General features: G+C 47.8%; 1 protein-coding gene across 8 annotated transcripts in view; it reads right to left on the reverse strand.

The window, feature by feature from the left end:
• Positions 1-26,691, reverse strand: part of LOC138567561 (uncharacterized) — a 2,466,350-nt gene that overhangs the window by 1,275,155 nt on the left and 1,164,504 nt on the right. For all 8 annotated transcript variants that reach the window (XM_069645900.1, XM_069645903.1, XM_069645902.1 and 5 more), the window contains 3 exons: positions 19,145-19,303; positions 18,048-18,221; positions 1,801-1,956 (listed from right to left, as the gene is read on the reverse strand). In XM_069645900.1, coding sequence (XP_069502001.1) covers positions 1,801-1,956; positions 18,048-18,221; positions 19,145-19,303 — 489 coding nt within the window. The remainder of the gene's footprint in view (positions 1-1,800; positions 1,957-18,047; positions 18,222-19,144; positions 19,304-26,691) is intronic.

A 26,691-nucleotide genomic window follows, 5' to 3' on the forward strand; every position in this document is an offset into this window, starting at 1 on the left:
GCCACACAGACTTCGTCATAGCCTTCCTTGAAGGATCCACCACATCAGGGTACTCCAATGGCAAATTGTGGACAAAAATACCCAAAAGCGTTGAGGGCGCCGCAGGCTTTCGAAACCGAAAGCATCGACAACTTCGGCGTCGTGAGTGCCGAAGGCTTCGGTGTCGACACTGAGGCTCCGTGGGCTGATAAGACGGCAAAGCGTCAATGTCTGAGTCGGACAGACACGGCGCCGACCGAGTTGGACAGACACGGCGCCGACCGAGTCGACGACAGCTTCGAGCCCTTAGCAGGTTGTATCGGTTTCGCTGGAGACGAGTCTCTTGCGACTATCCAAAGCCTTGACCGAACGGGACCTCGAAGTTTCCCGGTGCGAGTCGCGTCACAGACCCGAGCCCGAAGGCGTGCGAGCCACAGTACGAGACTGTTCTGTGCCGGCTTCGTTAGAATGTGCGACCGGAACCGTGCCCTGCGATAGAAATATCGCCAACATCTGCTCCTTAAAGGCAGCCCATTCCTCCAGGGTCGAGGACTTCGTCAGGCATGCCACTTTCCTCACAGCTCCATCCTCCGAGGAGGACAGGGAAGGTGACCGGTGATAGCGCTTCCGAGAACGTCGCGATGAGGACGAAGAATGGTGGGAACCACTCCGGGACCGAGAACCCCAGTGGACACCCCTTTGGTTTTCGACTTTCTACTCCTGCAAGGCCTTGGCAGTCAGCGACTGGCATTTAGAACAGTCGGTGTCGTGACTCGCGCCCAACCACCACAAACAAATGCGATGCGGGTCGGTGATCAACATTTTTGACTTGCAGTCCTGGCAGGTCTTGCTGCCAGACCGCGGTGTCGCAGAGGTCGAAGAAAAAGACATCTCTGCGATGAAACACACAAGGCGCGCCAAGTTCTCGAAGCAAACACGTTTGCGGAAAAAACAGAACTGAGGCTATGGGCGGCGTACGTCCTATTTATAACATCCGGTGACGTCCCCCTTGACGGAGGCCTTCAAGGGACATCGATCCGACATCATCAACGCAGGCCGTCCTCTAACGAAAAAGTTTCCGAAGTGCAGAGCTGTAGACATTACATGTCAAAGATGTGGAATACGTTGGAGGACACAATCCATTCAAACAATAAGTGTTGAAGTAAAAAGAAGTAAATAATCCAAATAAATGTGGACCTTCAAGCGCTTGCAGGTTTTATTTGTACTTTACACCAAAACCCCAAACTTTGATTTATGAAGTCTTAGCCTAACAGCTCGTCTGCGTAACAAGACACAGTTAAGAGTTTTGTATCAATCCTGTGCTGTTCCTCAAAGGTTGGTTTCCTAGAACCCTAGAGCAGTAGTGGTTCTGAAAAACCCAACAATGTTCAACTTCTTTCCAAATGTTTGCAAATCTGAAAGTTTCTTATCACAGTAGAGGATATACTAAAGTTACTGGAGAACTGGGGTTACTGTCCCACCTTATTAATTGTTTCACAGAATGAGCAAGTCTGTTGTGTGTTTATGAGAAAAATGCCATATATATCGATCTTAACTCAATTCCCTTGCATTTCAAAAGCAGGCACTCTGAAATGCTATTCAGATGGCACCTTGCACTATACACTATACACCAAAGTTCCTTCTATGCATATTTACATTTAAGCATAACGTAAATATTTCATTATTGTTCTTCTGCATTATGTTTTTTTGTTGCTCCGACACATTGCATACGTTTTGTTTAGATACTAAACAAATTTAACAAAATAAAAAAAGATGTACTAATGCTCATGGAATTTTAAAGTTGGCACTGTGGTTACTTACTCTCCTCGTATGACCGCCGGACAGCAATCTCTGGCTTCCTCCACTCCCTACTACCCCTGGAAACGACAGTAGCATTGGGGGGGCTCGACTTGCCTGCAGAAATGTCCTTCAGACAGTTCACCAGGCCATGTAGGGGTGATCTGCTCAGAGTGGTGTCTGTTGGGCAGAAAAGGTAAGAGGTGTTAAATCACACAAGTATTCATACTTCCTCTTTCCTATCAAGGAATCAATAAATGTCCTAAACCAGATAAATGTAAAACTGATGGTTGATGACTGCAAGTTTCTGAATTACTCATAACCTCTGGCACTGGTTTTTTACACAACCCTCCAGACCAATTTTGTTCAGTCTGCCAAGCCTTTCCAGAAGGAGAAAGACCATATAAAAATTAGACTTGGTCTCACCCCAAATGGGGCAGTCCAGCTAGAGCTGCTACATGACATCCGTTCAGCACGAGACCACAAGCAACTCCAGACATGTTCGGCATCATCAGTGAGACATATCATGGTTATCCAGGAACAAAATGCTCAAGACCTACGTCTGGGCAATCTTGTCCCATTAGTGGTGACAGTTGCAAAACTGAAAGTTGATGTCTGTAAGGTTTTGAATTAATTATCCTCTGCCACTGCACTGAGCAACACTCCAGACCATCATTTTTCAGCATGCCATGCCATTACACAAGGGGGAATCCTTTTGAATAATTGGGACAGCCAACATATGGTGCAATGCTTAAATAATCATGTGAATTCTGGAGTTATGTGAAGTCATTTCGATTGACTCTTTTGCAAACACCATTTCAGAAGAGGCCTGGATGACCTTTATTTAGTGACAGGTTTGGCTCCACATTGAGCACTAAACTACATTTAAAAATAATTGAATCTCTCAGTCCTTGGAGCTACACGTTATCTAGTTCAGAGAGAGCCTCCCTAACTTTGTTTTAAAAGGTGACCCATCCATATGGACAAAAATTCTGTTATAACCTTATCAAGGCATTTCAAAACGAGGTACACCATCTTTGTGGCGGAAGAGCTATGTTGTCCCAATAGTCAAGAAAGGGGACATATCAATTCCAGGGAATTATTGGTCCATAGAATTACTGGATTCAACCTCTAAAATGTTTGCATCATTATTCTTAGATGAACTAAACAAATGGGTGGCAACTGTAGCCAAATACACTAAGTTTCAAACCAGATTTAGATCAACCGTTGGCACAATCTGAATGGAATAACTGTTAGACTTTTACAGCAAAACGCTTGGAGCAAAGATAGTCCTGTCCTCTATGTGGCATGCATAGACCTGTCCACAGCATTTGACTGTTCAGTATGAATAAACCTTGGAATAAACTCAGGTCCTGGGGTACCGCAGGGCCTTATTAAAATTAATTATTGAGCTACTCAAGGACACCTCCATTAAAATAAGAATTAATTCATTTGGAGCCCTGAGTAGAGAATCATATACAATGATTGGCAATGAACAGGGTGGCATTCTGGCCCCTAGACTTTTTAACTAGTATGTAGCTGATTTGCATGATGAATTAAATATAATTATTTTCCTCCAAAGATTGGCCAATTACATGTAGTGTCTCTTCTATTTGTGTATGATTTTATAATCTTTGATACTACGCCAACTGACCTGAAACACTACCTGTCTGGCTTAAACCAGTTTGTGAAATCAAATTTAAAAATTAACTTGTCCAAATCAGTGATTTGGGTTACAAAACACAATAGTTTAAAAACAAGATGTAGTTGAGTTTTGGATAATACACAATTTTGTGCAACCTCCCAATTAATTTATCATGGCTATCCCATTTATGGTATGCCTACAAATGCAGATATTTTAAGATTAAAATGAAAGCTATCAGCCAGTTGGATCAGCTACAATGTGATGCCAATATGAGAAAAGGTTATTACAAAAATGTGTATATGATGTATATAGCTTAAATTCAGATTATTTTTGGTATTGCTTGATGGAAGAGAAGCACAGTGTTTAAACAATCTACATGGATTGTTAGGAAAAGGGATTTGATTGTAAAGGAAAGAGGTGTAATTAAATTAGACTCAATACTTTGTGGATTGTATATAAGATTTAAATGATCTTAAATTATTGCTGTGTATTTAATTAATTGCACATGTGAAAAGTTAAAATAAACCAACCACATAAAAAGAAGGTGGTAGACCACATGGTATTGCCATTATCCCCCTCCTAAACCAAAGGAGCTTGACTACGATTGGCTCAATTTCTTGTGTGTGTTATTTAGTTAAATACCTTGAGTTTCTGACTGATATTTTTCAGAAAACCTCTGGTGTGGTATGTTTTGGGGATGTTTGCAGTCTCGTGCAGAAGGGATGTGCCCTAACAGTTCGGGCTGGAAGGACACTTTTGGGGTGGAACCAAGCCTCATTTGCATATGGTCTTTCCCCTTCTGTAATGGCCTGGCAGGAGAAGAATGATGGTCTGGAGGATTGCCCATAGCAATACCAGAGGGTAAGATTAATTCTAAACCTTTCAGCCATAACCTCTGGTTTTTTAGTTTGTTTTTTGTTGAGGTATTTCAGAAGACCAATCCAATGGATTGCTGTTAAGATGGACTTTCAAACAGTTACATGTGATTTTATCGAATGATAAAGAATGAATTTTGAAGGAAGAAAAAACATCTAAAAACAAAGTAATTGTTTTTCAATGTTCTGAGTCCCCCATGCCCCCAACTTCCCCAAGCCACCCTTTTTTTTACTCTCCCCCCACCCTTACAATTACTATTCCCCTTCCCAACCACATATATATAGTTTTCTCAACTTCGTTATTTTTTTATAGATGTTCTGGGTTTGTTTAAAAATGCATTCTTTGTTTTCTATTCGATAACATCATTGCATACCCTTTCAAATCTGTTCTGTGGTTGGTTCTGAGAGGCCAACCTAGTCGGTGAACACTGTTATTGGCACTTGATCTAGCCAACCTCAATCTAGGAAACATAGCTGAGCAATGAACACTTCAGGAGCTAATGGGGGTGATGTTTGAGTACAGTCAAGCACACATATAGAGTCAAATGGTGTCCACACACAAAGAAATATACTCATTTGTTATGCTTAAAAAACTAAGCAGGTCAAACTTGAGAAAACCACACAGCATCCTCATGTACACACATATGTACACAGATGGTGATATGAAAGTGGGATTACCTACACTTTACACTAAAAGAGTGTAAAAGGAGTTCAATAAAGTAAAGTGAAAAGCACATACTATCAAAGAACCCATATACCCAGCCTTATAACTATAAGGTAGATGTTAAGGAGATTTAGCATTTTCATGCTTCATCCCCTCTCCTACTGAGACCCCCAGCCCTTTCTGCTGGACTTCTGGACCTTTTTCTGAAATCCTGTGTGGAGACTTTTTCCATTCATTCATTTTTATGGGCTCTGTCTCCACTCTTTGTATTTTACCTGTCCTATGGAATCTATTTTCCTCCATAACTTTTAAAGGCATCTGTATTTTACTACTGCAGCACACAGCTCCTTATGAGCAGTGTTGCTGGGGACCCTTAGGGTCCTCCTTTGAGATTATTTTCTTTATCTTAGAGTAACTACAGTTCTCAAGGATAGAGAGATGCTTAGTATCTCTCCAAAAACGTTATAGTCTGAGAGATTGGTGCACACCCCCTTCTGTGTGCCAAAGGGATACCTAGTATTCCCCTTCTCTCTGCTTCTGTGACTTTAGACAAACTCCTAGTTATGGCTGGTTGTAGTGGACATGTCATACCTACTAGTGTGTGATTTTTCTACTGCAGGTTATGTCCATAGCCTCGGTAGTGCACAATAGGGGCACCCAAGTACTAACCTAGATTCCAGAGTGTCTAGGCAGGCAGGAAGTGGGGGGAGGAGTTTTCCCCCAGTCCTTTGTCTGCCAGAGTGCCTGAATGGGACCAGCTCCCACTGAGGGTCTGGCTGTCCTGATTGGGAAGCCAAACATCCCTTTCTGTAAACTGCTGAGGAGGACTGCAGAGGAGTGCTGCAACTGGATAAAAGGCAAGGCTCCTGGACTGAAAAGCAAGTTGACCACCGGAAGCTAAAGTAACCGAGGAAGAAGAGTACCAGAGACGACTGCAGACCCTTTGCAACACTGAAGCGACCACTGCTGTCCTGAACCCATTTTCTCTGTGACGGAGGATCTCTGAAGAGGACGACTCCTCCAATATGACAGGTGGAAACAACCGGTCCCAAGACAAACTTGATTTGAGCCATCTCCCAAGGTACTGTGAGTTTCCAGGGCTGCAGAACCCCAATACCAGGAGACCTACTGCCCATTACGAGTGAATCGTCGTGTAAAGGCCGAATTCATCCAAGTCTTTGCTGAGCCCTCAAGGTCACTCCAGAGACACAATCCAACTCGTCCAAGTCCCCCCAGCAGAATGTAGGGCTGCAGGAACCGAAGAAGATTGACTGGGCAAATCAAGTACATTGTTGGTGCTGCAGAAAAGGCGCCAAAACCGCAGAGTGACCAGAGAAGTTGATAAGGTACTTTGGGGAAAAAGGTATTGCTTACCTTCTTCCAGAAAGTCACTCCAGAGCGTTGGAGTGCACGCCGAGATGTCCATGGCAACCCCCTCTTACCTTCGACTCAAGCCGCCGCTTGTGTCCCATTAGCAAGTCCTTTAACTGGGTCTCCAACATTGGTTAAGCCTACTTCTATCTTCCTTCCTAGAGACTAGGACTTCTGCTGCTTTTCAAGACATTAAGCCTCTCCGAACTGCCTTTTAGCTAGGAATGCGTTTTGGACTTTAAAAAACTTGCTGTTTGTGTAAACTGCCTCTAGAACCTTTAGCTATGCTAGTAGTACACTAACTGTGATGGGTGACCCTCCTGTGTGTATTGCCCCTTTAAGGGGATGTGTCCATCCCACGTGTATTGCCCCTTTAAGATGAGCCATGACTGTGTCATGGCCAAAGCTAATAAAAGGAGCCCCTGCAGGCACGTGAGGCAGAACGGCTGCAGACTCCATAAGAGGTTGGTCTGAGTCCGTGTCTCATTTACTGATGTAGGCCGGAGGCCTACACGCGGCGGCACAGGCCTGCAGGCCCTGTTGCCATGGGACCCTCGTGCCAGGACGGTGGCAGAGGTCCGCATGGTCAGGAGCCTGGCAGGCTGTGCCCCCACCCCGATGGCGCTAGTGTCCCATAGTGCCAAGGGGCCTGCCCGATGTCCATGGCAGGCCCCAAACCCCCACAGGTACTGGCCCTGTGGTGTGCTACGAGGAACCAGCACCCGGGGGCGCCTGCCGAATGGCCATGGCAGGCGACCCCCAACACTAACCAACTGTTTCATTCCTAAAAATCACTATCTTATATGCCTTTGCTAACTTAATTCAATTACTGTATTACTTTGTGGGCGCTCGTTGTTACCGATAATACGGTAGACCTGTCAAACTCCAGTAACAATTGTAAGCGTTCAGTAACTACCAACTAAGAAGTGGCCTTTTGAAAGTATCGAAAAGTATAGCTATGTGTGTTGGTTTATTGTGCTAAGTATTTAACAGTGACTCTTGTCTAAATATAATATATATTTGAATACAAATGTATGTGTAAGTGTTTCTTTGATGTGCATTACTAACTAGGTTCAGTGTACTTATCTACAGCTCACAACTTCCTCTTATGATAAGCTTGACCGCTCTGCCACTCTACCAAGGTCTCTCAGTAGTACAGACTGATACGAAGAGTTGGGGATCTACAAACCAGTGGGATATATTACTAAAGTCTTACCTCCAAGTGGGACTTTAGGAAAACTCCCCTAACAGTAGACCCCTAACTTCAACAGTCCTATCGGGTAAGTCGGTCTAGTGCCTCAGATCACAGTTCAAGGGAGGTATATGAGAGGACAGAAGAAAGTCTCACAAGTTCCCCTGCACAAGCTTTGGCAAAAGATAAGTTTTAAAGCACTTTTTGATTGACAACTTAAGTAACAATTCTAGGAGAACTCAATACCAAACTAGGCCCTACCCATAGCCTACCGTGTTCCGTGGGCACCAAACATGACTTCTTGTTTGTATGGGAAACTATGCACCAAAAGAAACATTTTAAACGAAGACATCATCAATAAACAGTAGCAGTTTAAATAATGATGAAATGGGGGGTGTGGCCCAGAGCGCCATCGATGTGGCTGCTCTGAACGGCCTCCATGGGGAGCCTGCTGCTAGGTAAGAATCATGCTGTTCCTGCAATCCGAACGGGTCGGAAACACCAGCTAGTGCAACCGGAATACTCCTAGCGCAGCTGACATTAAATTGTATGGGCGTTCTACACCTTAAGTGCCTGAAATTGGTGGTGAAAGTAACTGCCCACCGGCATCCGAAGATACAAGATGGCGGACGGGCGCTGTGGCGGGGAGAGGAGGAGCACAGAGGACCCAGAGGACAAGTGATGACTGGCGGCCCCGGGTCCCAGCGGCATCGCGGAGCGCTGCATGACAGGAGACGACCTGGTGTCCTCCGGACGGCGGGCGCAGAGTTCTGGGAAGCGCTATCCCCATTTGCTGCACGGACGGTGAGCAACAGCCCAACGCAGTGGTCCAATACAGCGCACACTGGGAGCATGCTGCCCTGCTCCCCGCCCACCCCTTCTGGCATCCCTCAATCACCGTACCTGGGGCTCTGCAGCTGCGGATCCGCACGCACGGCACAACAGATCCTATAGAGCCAGCCGCCTCCTCCCGTGTGATTACACCGATCGGGAGAGGTGGCGGCTTGCAGGCTTCGGGACGGAAGCCCAGCGCAGCACTTTACATCGTCACGCACCTCACAAGGGCCTGCCTGCAGCATGGGGGGGCGTGTGACTCCGGGCGGGATGCCCTAACCCCATCCTAGGGGCAGCGTGAGGCAGGCATCTGAGGGAGCCCCTGCCTGGAACCCAGCAGAGGGGTGGTTGTCCCTCCCCCACTATAAAAAACTGACCTAGCCTGGGTCCCACGAACTCCACCAGGCCTTCAGGTGGCCCTATCACCAATTCCTGGGGCGCCCCGGCCCACCCAGCAACCCATGGCCCCCCATCAAGGTGGCATCTATCCACCCCACGACGCTCGACAGGGGAGGCCTCCTCCTCCCACCCTCATCGCCTCTGGGAGAGAGCATAACATCCAGGGGCCACAGTGCATATGAGTGGATGGTCCTGGGGCTTTCTGCCTGCCCACAGCCTATAGGGCTCCTCTTCTCTGCCCTTAAAGACCTGCCAGGGCCCATCTCCCCATCTGCTCATATATCCTACTCTGGACCACAGGTTTACGCAGCCTAAGGCAACAAGGAGTGCACCAACGCCAACCAGCGCCATTGACCTGTCCAGGAGCCACCCCCTCCCCCACGCTGTGTCCGAAATCTCACATTAGGCTGAAAACCGTCTTCGCGTGCGGAAGGCATCTATGGAGCCTGACAACCTCACTCCCTGCAGCAACAACAGACTACATCCTCTTCTGCGACTGACCGGCATCCTGGGGCGCCCCGGCCCACCCCCTGATTCCCCTTTCTCCCCAGCGGCTCTACACTTCCACCTTATGAGTGGTGACGCCATGGCCAAGCAATCTAAATCTACTAAGAACACAGACATTGCCACAATGTTGCTATCGGCGGACAAGGGGAAGAAACAGGACCCCCCCACCCCACTATGCACCACAGATGGGCACAGATGACAAAGGGAGCCTCGCAACCAGAAGCGACCTACTGGACTTCATGGCCGATATCAAATCTGAGTTCCGGTCCTGCATGGCCAAACTCTCCAGAAAACTAGATCATACCGATCAGAGGATGACGGAAGCAGAACAAAGACTGGGAGAAGCGGAGGACCAAGCCCAAGACCATACCACGGCTATAGACTGAATCCAACACTCCATTAGAGCTCTATAAAATAGATGCAAAATTTCTGAATTCAAGCAAGAAGACTTTGAAAATCGAGCCTGGCGCAACAACCTAAGAATTCAAGGCATCCCTACCTCGATTCCTGACCAAAACCTAACGGAATACGTGGGGGAACTCTTCCAGTCCCTCCTCCCACACCTAGACAAGTCCCAACTCTTGTTAGACCGTACCCACAGGCTGCGCCCACGCAGACGAGGAGTCAGATCCCCCCCCCAACCCCGATGTTATCACCAGGGTACACTTTTTCGCCACAAAGGAGGCCATCTTGTCAATCTGTCGCACCCGGGATGAGCTAACTTTTCAGGGTTCCCCTCTTCAAATCTACCAGGACCTCTCCCTCCTCACGCTGCAAAAGAGAAGATCCCTCCAGCCCCTGACCCTCTTCCTTCAGAGCCAGCAAGTCTGCTATAGATGTCTTTTTCCAACGGCGCTACAATTTACCTACAAAGGCACTCTAAGAAGGATTAGCGACCTCGAGGACGCTGCACACATTATGCATCCAACCTTGCCTAGGATTGCCTCCCCCGGGGCTTCCGAGGCCACCACAGGCAGGGACCCTACACCCCCCCCCAAAAGAGAAGCAAACTGCATGGACAAGGTCCCGAGGGATAGAAAGAAGACATTATTAACGTCAAAAGAGGATACACAGGCAGGAGGATGGGAAGCTGACACTCTACACAAAGGGATCTTGCAGCTCCCGCTCGACGGTAATCCTAGTCGGCACAACCCCCATTCAACAGCTGGAACTGGACTTCCTTTGCTCTGACGGAACGCCATTCAAGGGAAGCTAAAAAGAAACCGGTCCATGCTCACAGCAGCCGCCCCCCCCACGGCTCCTGCCCACGTCCGAGGTACAATCCATCCACAAGTCCTTGGAATGCTAGACTCTGTCTGGCCTCAAGTTTCAGCCATGTTGGCTGACTACAGTTACCTGGCCCAGTTGGCCTGGGGTGGTGCCAATCCCACAAAACTGGCTCCCCCGTTAGTTAACAGTCGGCCTCCCCGCTGGAAGCAAGAGCAAAAATCCCAAGAGCAGGATAATAAACAGTCTCATTTGCCCAAGCCATGGCTGACTCATACCCAGCCCACGCCTCCCGCTTGAACCCAACAGCAAGTCGCATTCTATGAAGCTTTGAGCGCCACACTGATTCCCTTTATAGAGGGCCAAATCGTGAACGGAGGCGATTTCAATGGAGTGCCAGACCCCACAAGGGACAAGTCACACCCGGCCTCTTCTGGAGACACTGCACTAGTGCTCGGATTGCTACGTCTATTCAGGACCCTGGAAGTAGTAGACTCATGGCGGGTCCTTCACCCCTCAGAGACGGACTTCTCCTTCTACTCCTATGTACACAGAACATTCTCAAGGATTAATCTCCTCCTGACATCTCCGCAGGTGCTTGCTTTCACCAACGAGGTATCCATCGGATCAAGGATACTATCCGATCACGCCCCTGTGTCCCTGGAAATCCGCATTCATGACCCTACTCCCACAGCTCAACACAGATGGTCATTATACGACCCAATACTAAACGAGATGCCAAAAAGAGACGCAATAGTAACAGCAATCACAAACTTCTTCCAGGAGAACCCTAACGAGGATATCTCCCTGGCCAACACCTGGTACGCCATGAAGGCTGTCATTCGGGGAGAACTAATAGCTCGAGGAGTGGCTTACCATAGGAGCAGGAGACAAACTTGCCTGTCCCTCGAGGAAGAACTCCGGGAAGCAGAAGACATTCATAAGAAAAAGGGCTGGTCCCCCAAAACACAACGAGCCCTCCGGACTGCACGAAAAAAAAAAAAATAAATAACAATAATAATCGAGGCACACTACGTTGAACACACAGCACAACTATTAGCAAAAGCCAAACAATTTTATTACGTGGGGAACAATAAAGCAAATAAGCTACTGGTAGCAAAACTTGCCAAAATCAAGAAGAACACCATTATTGGACTACGAAACCAGCAAGGCAAAATTCAATATTCAGAACTAGAGAAATTACAGTTAGCAACAGATCACCTCACGCAAGTAATGTCCGCACCACCGCGAAACTTGCAGGAACAGACAAAATATCTGCAGAAAGCCGCCCTCCCACAGCTGAAGACCTCAGCCCGAGACATCCTGGACGCGCCGATCTCAGGTGAAGAGGTAGAAGAGGCCATAAAGGCTCTTAAACCCCGAGCCCCCGGATCCCATGGATATACCACCAAATTTTACAAAATCTTCAGGCATCAACTTTTGTCACCATTGGTGAATCTCTTCAACTCCTTTCGGGGAACGGGCACAATAACCCCCTCCATGCACAAATCCATCACTGTCCTCCTACCTAAACCTGGGGGGGACCCAACGAAACCAGCCTCTTACAGACCAATTGAATTGCTGAACATCGATGCCAATATCTATTCTAAAGTCCTGGCAACACTCCTCTCCCGCATCCTGCCCGACATAATTCACCCAGACCAGACCGGATTCATCAGGAATAGAGCAACAAGCGACACCATTCGCTGAACACTGGACCTGGTGGACCTGGCTACCCAGGACTCACAAGGCCTGGCACTTCTGGCTCTCGACGCCACCAAAGCGTTCGACAAGGTGGACTGGACCTTCATGAACGTCACCCTAGAAACTTTTTGGTTCGGCCCAGAGTTCCGAACCATGGTCCTAGCAAACTACAATTCACCAAAGACTCTACTGAGAATCAATGGCACACTCTCCGCCCCAATCCCCCTAAACAGCGAGATTAGGCAGGGATGCCCGCCGTCACCACTTCTATTCGCCTTGATCATGGAACCCTTTGCCCAAAGAATCAGACTAAACAAGTCTATTAAGGGACTCCAGGTCGGGCCCTCCCAACATAAACTCGCCCTATACGCGGACAATGTCTTACTTACTATCTCAGAGCCCCGCCCCTCACTGGAACACGCCCTGGCTGAGATAGACAAATACGGAGGAGTCACTGGCTTCTCCATCAACTTCAATAAGTCCGTGGCCCTCCGGATAGGCCTCACCCCGTCTGAGAAAGAAGCCCTGATCCCCTATGCCCCATCCGGGGGAAAGACCACGGCAATTCCCTACCTGGGGGTCCAAATCCCCGCGAACCCAAAAGACATTTACCGTGTAAAGTTTTCCCCTCTCTTCAAGGAGCTGGAAGACGATCTGAAGTGCTGGAAATTACAGGAAATCTCACCAATGGGCCGCATCACCGCCTGCAAGATGAATCTCCTCCCCAGATTTTTGTATGCCTGCTCATCACTCCCAGTGCTTATTCCACCACCGGCCCTTCGGGACCTCCAGAGGAACATTTTACGGTTTATTTGGAGGGGGAAAAAACCCAGGATCCCCCAAAGAACAATGCTAGGCAATGCTACATTAAGCGGCTTGGGGGTACCCGACCTACAATGATACCAGATGGCAGCACAATTAGCAAACACCCAAGCGTGGCGGATGGCGTCTGATCGCCCGAGATGGGTGGACCTTGAACATTCTCGCCTATCCCTCCCCCTGCGCTTTCTCCCGCACATTTCACCACCGATGCGGCAGACAGGAAGACTATTGCTAGCTACCAAGCACACTATACACAACTGGGACAGAGCTCTAAGGAAAAACAGGGTTCCCAGAGGACTGAGCCCCTTATCACCAGTATTCCATAACCCAACCTTCTCGCCCGGTATGAATCCCAGGCATTTTAAGAACTGGATTGCAGGGGGCCTAGAATCTCTAGGACAACTGTTCGTGGGGGGGGGGACCCTGCACCTTCATCCAATGCAAGGAAGCCTTCCAGCTTCAAGAGACAGACAGGTTCTCCTACATCCAGCTTCGCCACTGGTGCTCCCACCCGCAAACCCGTCACACAGCAACTCGTCCCCCCACAGCGTTGGAATTAACCCGGATGGATCTTCCGGCCCGAGGTAAGAACTCTGCTCTATACAAACGTTTACAGGGAGATTTCCTTGCCTCCAAAACTCGCTGTATGGCACAATGGGAGGCAGAACTAGGCCATCCCAGAGAGGATCAGACATGGGTGGACATATGGACCCGGGCCCACTCATCCTCAGCCTGCGTCACCAACAGGGAATGCGCCTACAAATTATTGCTACGCTGGTACTATCCCCCCCCTAAGGCTCCACCATATGTACCAATCTCTTGACCCGGCATGTTGGAGACAATGCAGACACACAGGGTCCTTCTTCCACATGTGGTGGACATGCCCAAAAGCCCAACAATTCTGGAGACAGAGTCTGGATATCATTGAAGGAATTACTCAAATGACGCTCTCACTAGAGCCTAAACCCATCCTGCTAGGTGCGCCGGTCCCTGGAATTTTCTCAAGGTTGGGAGCCAAAGCCAAGCTGTTGTCCCAATGCCTTCTAGCAGGAAGAATAACGATTGCCCGTTCCTGGAAATCTAGGGAGGGCCCACTCCTGCCCCTTTGGTGGGTCAAATTATGGGACATTCTCATTACAGAGAAGGTGACAGCGGCTAAGGCAGGGCTTCTACACCGCTTTCAGATCATTTGGGGCCCATTTCTTGACTATGCCCTCACGTACAAACCCCAACAGGCCAAGATGGTTCTACACAGCGGGAATATACTCGATGACGGGGACAAGGGATAAAAAAGGGAGGGGGGAAAACCCCAACTCCTGGGACTCTAAGCTGGGCCGTCATCTGCAATAGGGGAATGGGGGAGGGCAGAATTTCATTGAAATGCTGAATTAATGTATAACTGTACTTGGTTTAAAATAACCATATTAAAAAAAAAAAAAAGGAAATGTTATATTAGGAGTTTTTTTAATACAAGTCCATGAATTAAAACAAAAACCTTTAAGAATCATTAAGTCTAAAAAGTGTTGTTTATAATTAAAGGTCATACTATTTTTAAAAGTTGGGGTAGGTTTTTTATACACTTTATTTGTATTTTCCAATAAGAACAATCTATTTACAAACTCAAGGGTACATATATTATTTATTTTTATTTTTTGACTTGATTTAACTGTTAGACAGTTTTTACAAGGGAACATTCGTTGTTGTTCTTTGGGTCCAAGTTGACTGTTTTCTCACTTATTGGGTTTATCTAGGGAGTCAAGCTGTCTCCAGGGCTTAAGTTGAGATTCTGGAGGAATTGCGCGACTGCAAACACTGTTTTAGAGTCTTTTCCACACATCAGCAGATTCCACCAGTATTCTTCCTCCCAGCATCGAGTGTCCCATGTGTAGCATTATTTTTGTTCTCAGACCTGCACATGTTAATAGGAGATGTCTTAGTGTCTCGATGGAGTCGGACTGGTCACAGAACCAGCAGATATTGTTTTCTGTTCATCCTCTGATCGCAAGTATTTCCTTGGTTTTTAGGAGGTTGAGCCTGGCCCTCAGGTAAGTGGATCTAATTTTCTTGTTTGGGCATTTCAGCAGGTATCCCATAGGCTTGTTTACTTTTTGAAAGTTGATCGCAAGGTGTTAGGCAGAATCCTGGCCAGTGCCCTTAGGGACCACTACACAAGATTAAGACTACAGGTGGTAGTACAATTTCACCTTTGGTACAAGTCTGTACTACACAGATCGGTAGCAGTAGCGGAACAGCCAAACTTATCTCAAGAGCAAATGAGCAGTATTAGAGATTACACAAAGGACTACAATTACTGTGACTCAAGCAAACACTGACTCAAGGTTTTTGGTTAAAAAGTAAAACTACATTTTTAGACCATCTGTTCACAAAACACTTCACTTCTATTAAATTAAAACCACACTTCAAATACACTACACACAACCAATTACCCTTGTGCAGAACAATTCAAGGTAAGTACCTTTGGATTTGACAGACCGGTATTGTGAACAAAGACGTTACCGGGGTTATTACGCGATCACTTTTTGACAGTAATGACAGTTCGGTATTATGAATGAAGCGTACCTGCGAAAAGAAATGTTACCATAGTCAAACACACTTAGCACATGAATTAACACAAGAGAGTTGGGGACAAAAATCATAGGCAATACTTTTGTCAAGGCAGATAGAATCAAGAGACACTTTCTAAAACGTAGATAAAAGTCAATAGGCCTGCGCCAGTGTCAATGGGACAGGGGTCCTGTTGTCGAGGATCACAAGGTTAGAACAATTCACGATTCGAGATTGCCAGGAGTACTTAGATATTGTCAAAAGGGAAGCAAAAGTTATAAGAGGCAAGGAAGATAAGGGCAAACCTTTGGTGAGGAGAAAAGGGGTTCACTTGAAGTCGGACACAGTACCTTATTCGTATGAAGAAGAGCTGGTGCTATGGCAGTTGTTCCTGGTAGTTCCTGCAGACTCACGGTTCCTGATGCTTCAGTCGTGGGGACAAGAAGGAGGCCATCTGGAGCGATCTGCACTCCCCAGGGATGAAGCCACCAGCAAAGCAACTGTGAATAAAAGGTGCGCTCCTTTAAAAGAGGAGAGGCTCTTCAGATGGCTATCCGGACCACTACAGCTGTGTGCAGCGATTTCGACCAAGAAGAGGATCCTCTGCCTGAGGAAGGTGAGCTGGTTGATCCCACCAGTTTCAAGGGAAGACGACTCCGGACTGGATCTTCTCTTGTCGTTGAAGGGTAGACAGCTCAGGACTGCAACAGTGCTTCACTGGGACTTGGGAGTTGCAGCAGCCGTCTTCTTCTCCGCTTCTCTTTGGTTCCTTGCAGTTCCAGTGGCGACTCTGCCTTCCAACCCAAGAGTCCTGGCTTTTATGCCAAAATCCCCCATTCACACAGCCTGGCTGTCAATCACTCAGCAGGGGGGTTGTCCGGCCCGGACAACCACCTCAGCCAATCGACACAAAGTGCGACTCGGGTCTCCAAGGAGACCCTGTGCAGGGGGGTGACTAAACCCCTTCCTCACATTCAGCACACCTAGACACCCAGACGCCACGGAGGGCTTCTGGACAGAAACCCGCCAAAGGTCTGCAAACAAAGGAGGCAAACCTGGTTTGCCGCGCAAAGTAAAACACAAGAAGGACCTTAACAAAAAGAAATGGCGATAAAACCCAACCGGAGCTGAAATAAAAAGTATCTGGTCAAGCGTGGTTTAAGTTCGAGGCTAATATAATAGACTAAAACATCAGCACGTTTATATAGTATAATCGAGGTAGAAAAGTTAGGGTAGATACCACTGCCACCAGCCAAGTCTTAGTGTTAAGAGAACAAAATAAAGCTCAGAGAGGCACAGACAAAAAGGGATAGGAACTAACCCTTTCCAATACTCCATGTAAAATGGGGTGTACTGGGTCTGTAGTTTAAATGACTATATAAAGTTAATGGCAACTTTACATGTTTCTGGGGGACAGTAGTCAGGCCCAGAAAAATGGAGTCAGTGGGAAGTCTCAAAGACGACCCTGTGTCACTGCACTGAAGGTAACACACACAAGTGGGGCTCATGGAGTGGTGTAGCTCCAGAGCCCAAGATCACACAAACAGTAAAAATACACATGGCAAAACACATGTAAGAGTGGGAAAAAAGGCTCACTCTTTTACCAGGTGGAAAAAATAAACCCCAGAAATCCAGCAAAGCTGCTGAGGGACCCACTAGGTGAGGGGAAATTAGCCATAAATGAGAATTCTTCCTAACAGAAGGTCAGTAGTTTGCTTGCTTTCTGCAGCGATTTCTAGAGTTTTGGTCCAGTCTGTCACTCTTAGTTTTTTTTGCCGTTTTGGTGGGTTAGTTTCCAGTTCCACCCAAGAGTTTACTATTTACTCCAGGAGTAGTACATATATTTAGACATCTTTCAAAAAAAGTTAGCAGGCACACCTCTCCAGAAAGAACATGGCATGATAACCTGTTCTATGTTTTTTCCCCACTTTGAGAGTTCACAGTCATTGCTTTTTGCTCACTGCACCTTTCACAGATGGGAAATATCCTTTTGCACATCAGTCTTTGTCCCGCCCACATGGGCAGTCCAGCACCAAAATGCTATGGCAATTCCCTTCTGAACAAGAGTACCAACAGCAACCCCATACACGTGTTTCAGCCTTGTTGCGCCTCATCAGTGAGGCGGCGTGTGCCTCTCTGAGCACAGTGAGCAGGGAGTCCACGTCTGGGTTCCCCCAGGTAACTCAGGGTAACCAACTACTAATTTAATGACAATGACCATAATGCACATCCCATTATTCAGAATGTTAAAAAAAAAAAATACTCAGTTGATATGTGCTTCGAAGGAATAAAGGATACTTATCCGGCTGTGTTGAAAATACCTGTAAACTGCAGGTGACAGACATCTCTCCAGCAGACGCATTCACCCACCAAGCTAACCTTTTGACTTTATATGCCGGACCCCTCTGGCTTACTCACAAGTCTACTTCTGAACTCTAAAGGCCTGGATTGCAAAGTTTTGCTTACCCTCTCTGAAGGGTCTCTTGGTCCCACTCGCTGGCCCCCTGTGTTCTCTTTCCCCAGGAAGAAAGCTGGTAGACATGGTGTTAACGATTGGGGCAGGAGGATTATGTGCAGGCACTTGTATCTTTCTCAAACAGTCGGTCAGTACAGGCAGGTTCAACATGGATGGAGGTACGTCTGCAGTGAGAGAATAAAGAGGTTGTCAGCTCAACATGGCAGATAAAAATGGACTCCCCACCCATTCCCCGTCTGAATTAGCCATGATGAGCTAGTATATCAGAAATGCTCCAAGTAATAGAAGACCCAATCGCATGTGAAGACTGCCTCCACACTAGCCCTACTGTGTTTTGCAACACACAGTCTTATATGGAAATCTCGCCATTGCCCGACGGAAAGGCTACTTCACTTCTGCCTTTGCTCATCGTATCTACCTCTAGTAGGATGGTGTGTGGAAGTGAAATCCAATATAATCGAGAAAATGGTAGCTTGGCTGGGTGTCTAAATAGAATATAAACCTTTTGGAAAATCCTGTAACCATATCCTCAGGTCTCCCATTCCTGTACTCACTGCAAATTTTAGTGCATTCAGTTTTTAAATAAATGCAATGAATACGGAGACAAGCAGAGTTTGGAAAACGTATTTGGGCAAAATGATGGAAGAAAAGCGTTAGATTACTCACCATTTCAAAGTTTAATATTCAGAGTATTTCAGGTAGGTCCTGGAGATATACGTGTTCATTAGTGGGAGATTTTGTGTTGTTTAAACCTTAATCATTTGTATTAATCGATTCTGGTACAAGATTGATAGCAATTCTGATAGCAAATATGAGAGACTTCTCGTATTGATGAGACAAGCAATGTCGAAGCATTTTAATCAACAGTGTAGCGGTTCAAAATGTGCTTTAATGTTCACACTGACGGCGATGAAACTAGGAGAACAGGGTTCTAATCTGAACAATATCCATGGCCTTTTGTAAATCACTTCCCCTCTGTTCGCTTAACTGGCAAACAAAGTTAGTTGGTCTTAAACTAGTGCCAATAATAAAAGCTACAGTATACTAAAATATACATTCACATATATCTCAGGAACGACTGAGTTACCCCCTGTGCTGACTCGCTTCACAGAAGTCTCCAATGTTTTAGCTGTGGTCTCCTTGTGTCTGGACGCAGGAAGGGCTGTTGCAGTGGCAGGGGAGCCCACAGGTCCATCCCTCGCACTGTGAAGCAGGCCACGCAGATCTGGGTTGTCTCTAGGGACTTCTGAGTAGGGAAACAAAAACAAGTTACTAATTATAGTCACTACTATATGCTTAGTTTATGTTACAAGGGCTTCTCTCTACCCTGTATTTAGGGAGGAGAGCATTCGAAAAAGAGTAGCACACAAAACATTCAATAAAGCAATGGCCCTAAGAAATAATTATTACAAATAGTACTACATCTTCTGAAACAAGGAGTAATGCACATTACAAGTAAGCTTTGAGAAAAGGTATTTCCAGTGTGCAAAAATTGTGACTGTCACAATTTGCTCCCTTCACTCTCATACCCCCACTTGGGCGCCTGATTTGGGGGTTGTTCCCTATTGGACGTTCCTTCCGAAGCTTACATGGCAGTGCTGTGGTGATTTTGAAGCTCTAAATCGATATTTTCTATTTCACTTCGGATCCATTCCAGGTTTTTGGCAACCAGTACGCTGCTTTAATCAAAAATCATCTAGAAGTGCACCGGAAGTGCTGTTTTGCTGGTCCTTCTGCTGGTTGTGGCGCTGCAGAACGCAAGCACTAAAGTGGTTAGTTGGCAGAACTTTGTACTCTGAAATATTGCTGACTGTAAACAACGTCAGACTTTTAAAGGACTCTGAAAAGGACTTTAAACGCTCTATTTCATTTATCTTTAGGTTGGCCCCTCCCAGCCCAGCTACATGAAGAGCGGCCGCGCAAATCAGCGCGCGCACATCTAGAAGTGCTGTTTTGTGGTTTGCTGGGTGTGGGGCATGCAGTGAGAAGGTGAGCCAGCGATCTAGCAATCATTGCAAGCAATGTATGCATTGTAACAGCTTTTTACGAGCATGCCGCCTCACATTTGGGTAACACATTGACACCTTGATTCTGGTTAGCAATTGTGAGAATACAGAAAACTGAAGCGTTCCTAGAAGCTGAATTGCATCTGAATTGCATCAGAATCCTACAGTTGCCAATTGACATTGTACGTATAACCCCTAGCAGAAATAGATATGGTCACGACCATGTCAGAAGTAAGTGTAGGTGAAAGTGTAAATGATGCTGTTAGCACTAACACTCACTTATCTGGCGATTCGGTGCCTCTGCAGTTGGCAAATAAGGAAAATTAGTTTGTGCTAGCTTCTAAGCTGAAATCCCCATGTGGGCTTACTCCGGTTGGGGGAATTGCACGTGTATACGCAAAACTATAACTTAAGGTGGTCTTGGGAGTGGGAGCGAGAAAAAAAGTTGCTATCATGACTATTATCCGAAAAAACACATCACAAAAGTTTTAAATATTGCACGAACTATGGATATTACTGATGTTACTGATGTTATTGATGTCACTAAAGTCACTGAAACATTTGATGTTATTAACACCATTGATAAAGGGACTGCAGCACAAGAGATCTCGCATGAGTTAAACATGCTTTTACCATGTCCTGGTACTAAACTATTTGAAAAGGTTATTTGTACTAGCCTCAGTCTTAGCAGTCGTGAGGGACCCCTAGATCAGCTAACGAAATTGGTCCGGGTGGTGATCGGACTATTAAAACTGGATTCAGCCAAGCATTGAGCGCAAATGCCATCTATATTAACCTGAATAGGGAAGCAGTGAAAGAAAACACCTGCCCGTTCAGAACATGTAAGCACGATCAACCCCGGGCTGACGGTTGCCAGATCAGACATCAGCCATGTCTCCAGTAGTGCGACCGTCCGTGTAACCAACTGATGAAGACGAGATGGTAGTGGAGACAAGAGTGCCCCTCGGATGCAGAACAGGCATAGAATTAGGTGTTGACATACTGACCACGCCAGTAATTGGATGTAAAACACAACATGTTATTAGTACATCAATTGAGGCTGCAACTGAGAGGAAAAACAGCGATCAAATGCATATTGAAGCAAGGAAATCAAGAGAAGGCAAACAATTTCCTGAGCTAATTGATGAAGTAACAGTCCTGTGAAATGAGCACACAGGCAGATAACCTATATAACCTAGATAATCTAGACAATCTAGATGAATCAAATGCCAGTATGACGAGCATCTCATTCACTGATATGGTTGAGATATTCGAAAACTTGCAGACTAATCTAGTCACAAAATGCGAACGAATAGAAAAAAACTGGATGTGCAGTGTAAGAAACTCATGGTGGCAACAGTAAAGACACACAAGTGATCACAGTCGAAGGGTGTTTATTAAACTGTATGCATGGGTGAGAAAAACGCCCGACCTAAAGCTAAGACGGGAGCAAGCTACGACCATCAAATAATAGGGCAGTCCTAGTAGCGTGTTGTCAAATAAAAAGAACAAGTTACTCTCTTACCTGGTAACGTTCTTTCGATGGGATGGTCCGACGACGTATCCCATATCTATGACAGTAATCACCACAGCTGTGCTGCTTCGGAAAATCTTTCGGCGTCGACGTCGATACGCCGCCCTCGAGGACCTCCTCCGACGGCCGACATCACTGGATGTTATAAGTAGGACGCACGATGCCCGTAGCCTCAGTTGTAGTTTTTTCCCAGAACATGTGGCACCAGTCTTCTGCCAGTATGACCACACAAAGCCTTGCGGAAACGTAAGCTGCAATTGCATAACAAATTCGGTAGCGGGGAAGGCAGGGAGGGAGCGATCTGGAATACGTTGTCGGACCATCCCATCGAAAGAACGTTACCAGGTAAGAGAGTAACTTGTTCTTCGAGGAGATTGGGTCCTCCGACGTATTCCATATCTATGACAGACTCTCAAAGCAGTACCAACGTAAGGAGGAGGGGAAAAGAATTTAGAAGATAGAAATTTAGAATGCCCAATCAAATTGCAGAGTAAAGGACCGCCTTGCCAAAGGCCAGATCCTGCCCACGGATACAATCGAGGGAGTAGTGACGTACAAAAGTATGGACCGAAGCCCAGGTGGCTACATCACAGATGTTACGAATAGGAACACCCCTCTGCAGGGCAGTAGAGGCAGCCATAACCCTGGTAGAATGGGCCTGCAAGCCTATCGGAGGGTCCTTACCCGCCAAGCAGTAACATTCAGAAATTGCCAGGATAATCCATCGAGACAAAGTCTGCTTAGTAAGAGCTTGTCCCAAACGCCTTCTAGCGTAACCAATAAAGAGTTGATCGTCCACTCTGACCCGGGACATGCGTGAAATATAAAAGCTTAAAGCTCTCCTAGGATCCAGCCTATGGAGCCTCTCCTCTTCCTTACCAGGATGCGGAGGAGGATAAAATGCCGGAAGAATAACCTTCTGGCTTAAATTAAATTCCGACACCACCTTCGGAAGAAAGGAAGGACGAACTCTAAGGACAACCCTGTCCTCATGAAACACAGTGAAGGGTGGCTTAACTGAAAGTGCCTGTAACTTACTCACTCTGCGAGTGGAAGTGACCGCAACTAAAAATACAGTTTTAAGAGTTAACAGTCTCAAAGGGCAGGAATGCAAAGGCTCAAACGGAGCACCCATTAGAAACTTGAGAACAAGGTTCAAATCCCAACCGGGCACCTGGAAAGGTGACGGAAGGAACACATTAGTGAGCCCTTTTAGAAACAGAAATTAAAGTAATTTTAAAATAAAAACACTCTTCAGATGAGCGCTTAAATATGGACAGCGCCACCAGGAAACCTTTAACAGTACCCACTTGCAGGCCCTTGTGGGCCAAAGAAAGCAAAAAAGACAGAACCACAGGAATGTCGCATGAAAAAGGATCCACATTCTTAACCCTGCACCAGTCGTAGAACTTTCTCCAACGGCAACGGTACAGGGACTTGCCGTCTGGCCGAAAGCAACACCTCCATCATGTCTTCAGGGAAGTCCCAATCCTTATACCTAAACCTTTCAGAAGCTAAGCGTGAAGGTTGAGGGATCTGCCCTCTGGATGGAGAACCTGACCCCCTCCAGTGAGAGCAGATCATCTCGGTAGGGAAGACGATGTGGAGGGCAGATGGACAAGTCAAGAAGGTCTGGGTACCACGTCCTCCTGGCCCATGCCGGAGCAATGAGGATCATCCGGGAACCGAACCTCAGTAACCTCCGCAGAACTTGCGGAATGCCGAGGACAGGTGGAAACGCGTACAGCAGTGGGAATGACCACTCCACCACGAACGCGTCTCCAAAGGCTCCTCTTGGAGGAAATTCCCGCAAGCAGAACATCTCGCACTTCCTGTTGACACTGGAGGCGAAGAGATCCACTTGAGGGGTCCCCCGAAGGGCGAAGATCTCCAGGAGAATCTCCTGAGCCAACTCCCACTCGTAAGAGATCGCTCTCTGCCTGCTCCGAGCGTCCGCCGTCTCGTTTTCTTCTCCGGCCAGTTGAACTGCTGAGACCAAAATTTCCTGCTGGATTGCCCAGAACCAGAACTGCATCACCTCCCTGCACAGAGGAAGTGACCCTGCCCCCCCCCCCTTTTTGTTGAGGTAGTGCATGGCCACTGTGTTGTCCGTCAGAATCAGGACATTCTTTGCTCGCACAGTCGGCAGTAAAGCCTTCAGGGCAAGCCTGACGGCCCTCAGCTCCAACAGATTGATATGGAGTCTGGACTCTGACGGAGACCAACGAACGCTGACTGTCAACTCGTTGGCATGAGCTCCCCATCCCGTGAGGGATGCGTCCGTCACGATCGACACCTCCGGCCAGGTTAGCCAAAATGGAGCCCACTTCATCAGATTGCCTTCGACGGCCCACCACAGAAGGTCCTGGGCGACCGAGGGCGGCACCTGAACGGGGTCCGACATCCTGCTGGAGGACTGAGACCACTGGAGCTTGAGTGCCCATTGCAAAGATCTCATCCGCAACCTGGCCCTCTGGCACCAGAAGAATGCAGGATGCCATGAGGCCGAGCAATCTCAAGAACTCTAACGCATGGAGACACTGGGCATGTTGGAACTTTTGCACCATCTGCTGAATGTGATGAGCCCTCACCTGGGGAGGAAAACACTGCCCCAGGGACGTGTCGAGCACTGCTCCGATGTACTGGAGCCTCTGAGTTGGTGTCAAGAGGGACTTCTTTAAGTTGAGGGAGAAGCCCGCTTGTGGAGGGAGTGGCAGGTGACGGACAGATGATCCAGGACTTGCTCTGAAGAGCGTGCCCTGATCAACCAATCGTCCAGGTAGGGGTAGACGTGAATCCCCCCTTTCACGAGATACGCTGCCACCACTACCATGAGCTTGGTGAAGACCCTCGGGCGGAGGTCAATCCGAACGGCAGGACCCGAAACTGAAAGTGTGAGTCGCCAACCGCGAACCTCAGGTACTTCTTGTGCTTTGGATGGATCGGCACATGAAAATAAGCTTCCTTGAGGTCGAGAGACACCAACCAGTCCTGAAGTTGAAGGGCCTGGAGGACTTGAGAAAGAGTAACCATCTTGAACTTGTCCTTCCTGAGGAGTTTGTTCAAACCGTGCAAGTCCATGATTGGTCGCAATCCCCAGTCTTTCTTTAAAATCCCAAAATAAGGGGAATACCATCCCTTGTTCCTCTCCGCTACAGGCACCAGTTCTATGGCGCCCTTCTCCAGCAGGGACTGAATTTCCTGCGCAAGGAGCGGATCCAGACTCTTCAAAGAGAGGTTCCCTGGTGGATTGTCGTGAGGCCTCTGCCGGAAAGGAAGACAGTAGCCGTGGGCTATGATCTCCAGAACCCACACATCTGAAGTAATGGCACGCCATTCGACAAGATGCTGCGCCAGCCTTCCCCCAACCGGCGAACCATGGGACATGGCCTCTTGACTGAGCTGAAGCAGCTGAGGCGTTGCCTGCGGGCAAAGAGGCAACAGCCCGAGCGGCCTTGGCACCTCAAGTACCTTGTTTTCGACCTCTGGCACTCCTACGGTGGCCCTTTTGACTAGCAGCTCCTTTCGCTTTACCAAAGATTGAGTAATAACGAAAGGAACCTCCCCTCCATTGCTGTCCCCTAGGACGAGAAGGCTGAGGTTGGCGAACTGCAGCGCCCAACGACTTCGCTGCAGCTTTTGAGGTCTGCAACCTCTCAAGGCTCTCGTCAGCCTTGCTGCCAAAAAGATGGACACCATCAAAGGGCATGTTGAGGAGACAGGCTTGCACATCAGGAGCAAACCCCGACTTCAGCAACCACTCAAACCTGCGTATTACGGTGCTTGCCACCATTGACCGGCAGACGCAATCTACCATGTCCAAACCTGACTGAATGGCCTCACACATGGTGTCCTTGCCATCCTGGACCATACCAAGAAAACAATCCCATACATCCCCTTCGGGAATATATTCAGCCGCTAAGGAAACACAGTTCCACAGATTGTGCGTGAAACGTGACAAGGCACATACGAAGTTGGCAGCCTGAAGAGCCATACCCCCTGAAGAAAACACTTGCTTCGTCCAACCATCAAAACGCTTGTCGTCCCTATCAGGAGGGTTGGTAGGATACAACTCCTGCTTTGCTGGGGCCGTAGCCGCCTGCACCACCAAACTCTCCGGAGCAGGGGTCGCTACTGGCTGAGCGGTATTTTCGCGGCAAAGACTTGCCCACTGCCGGGAGACTCTCTGGAGCAGTCCAAGCCGCCGCCACCCTCCTCTGTAGAGACATATGGAACGGCAGTACCTGGTCAGTTGGTGGACCTTGGTCGAGGATATCCGTGAGGTCATCCTGAAGAAAATTCCCTGGGGGAGCAGACCACCCCAAGTACTCTGTGACCCTTGACATAAGGCGCAGGTACGAGGAGTCGGCATGGGTGCCAGGCTCAGGCCTACAAAACTCCAGCTCCGGAGAGGTGTCCAGACCACTGGCGTCGTGCAATGACTGACGCAGGTCCTCAATCTGACTATGTCCCGAGATAATCTCATCTGGCACTGTATCAGGAACCATGCCATCATCCGAGCCCTCATCCACCTCCGAAATGTAATCAAGATGGTGGAAAGTGGGCACAGAATGGGGAACAAAGCCATGCTTGGCCTTGGCCAGAGCCTTTCTAGGGGGCTCCACCGTACCCCGGGGTACCCCTGTCGAAACAGCCTCGAAAGGCGTTGAGTGAATTGGCGGCGGCGCCGACAGCATCGACGGCGTCAACACAGGCCTCGAGGGAGGAGCCCCGAGCGTGTCCATCGACAGCCTGGGCGCCGATGGGGTCGATGACTTCCTCGAAGGCAGAGCCTCGAGAGAGTCCCTCGACGACCTTGGCGCCACAGGCGTCGACGTCTTCTTCGAAGACATCACAGGTGCACACGGTCTCGAGCGCGTCGATGGCCGGGACCTGGAATGGGCATGACTAGAACGATTCCCCTTTTCCGAGCGGGACCTTTCCCGCGAATCATGCTGATCACCCGAGCCCGAAAGGCGTACGAGCGGTGTCTCTAGTACGGTCATGCCAGACCCCACTCGGAGGCGTGGACGGACCGGTGCCCTGCGATCCAAGAATCGCCAGCATTTTCCTACCGAAGGAAGCCCATTCCTC

Source organism: Ambystoma mexicanum, chromosome 2p (genome assembly GCF_040938575.1).
Source record: "Ambystoma mexicanum isolate Mex_15411 chromosome 2p, UKY_AmexF1_1, whole genome shotgun sequence".
Classification (NCBI taxonomy): domain Eukaryota; kingdom Metazoa; phylum Chordata; class Amphibia; order Caudata; family Ambystomatidae; genus Ambystoma; species Ambystoma mexicanum.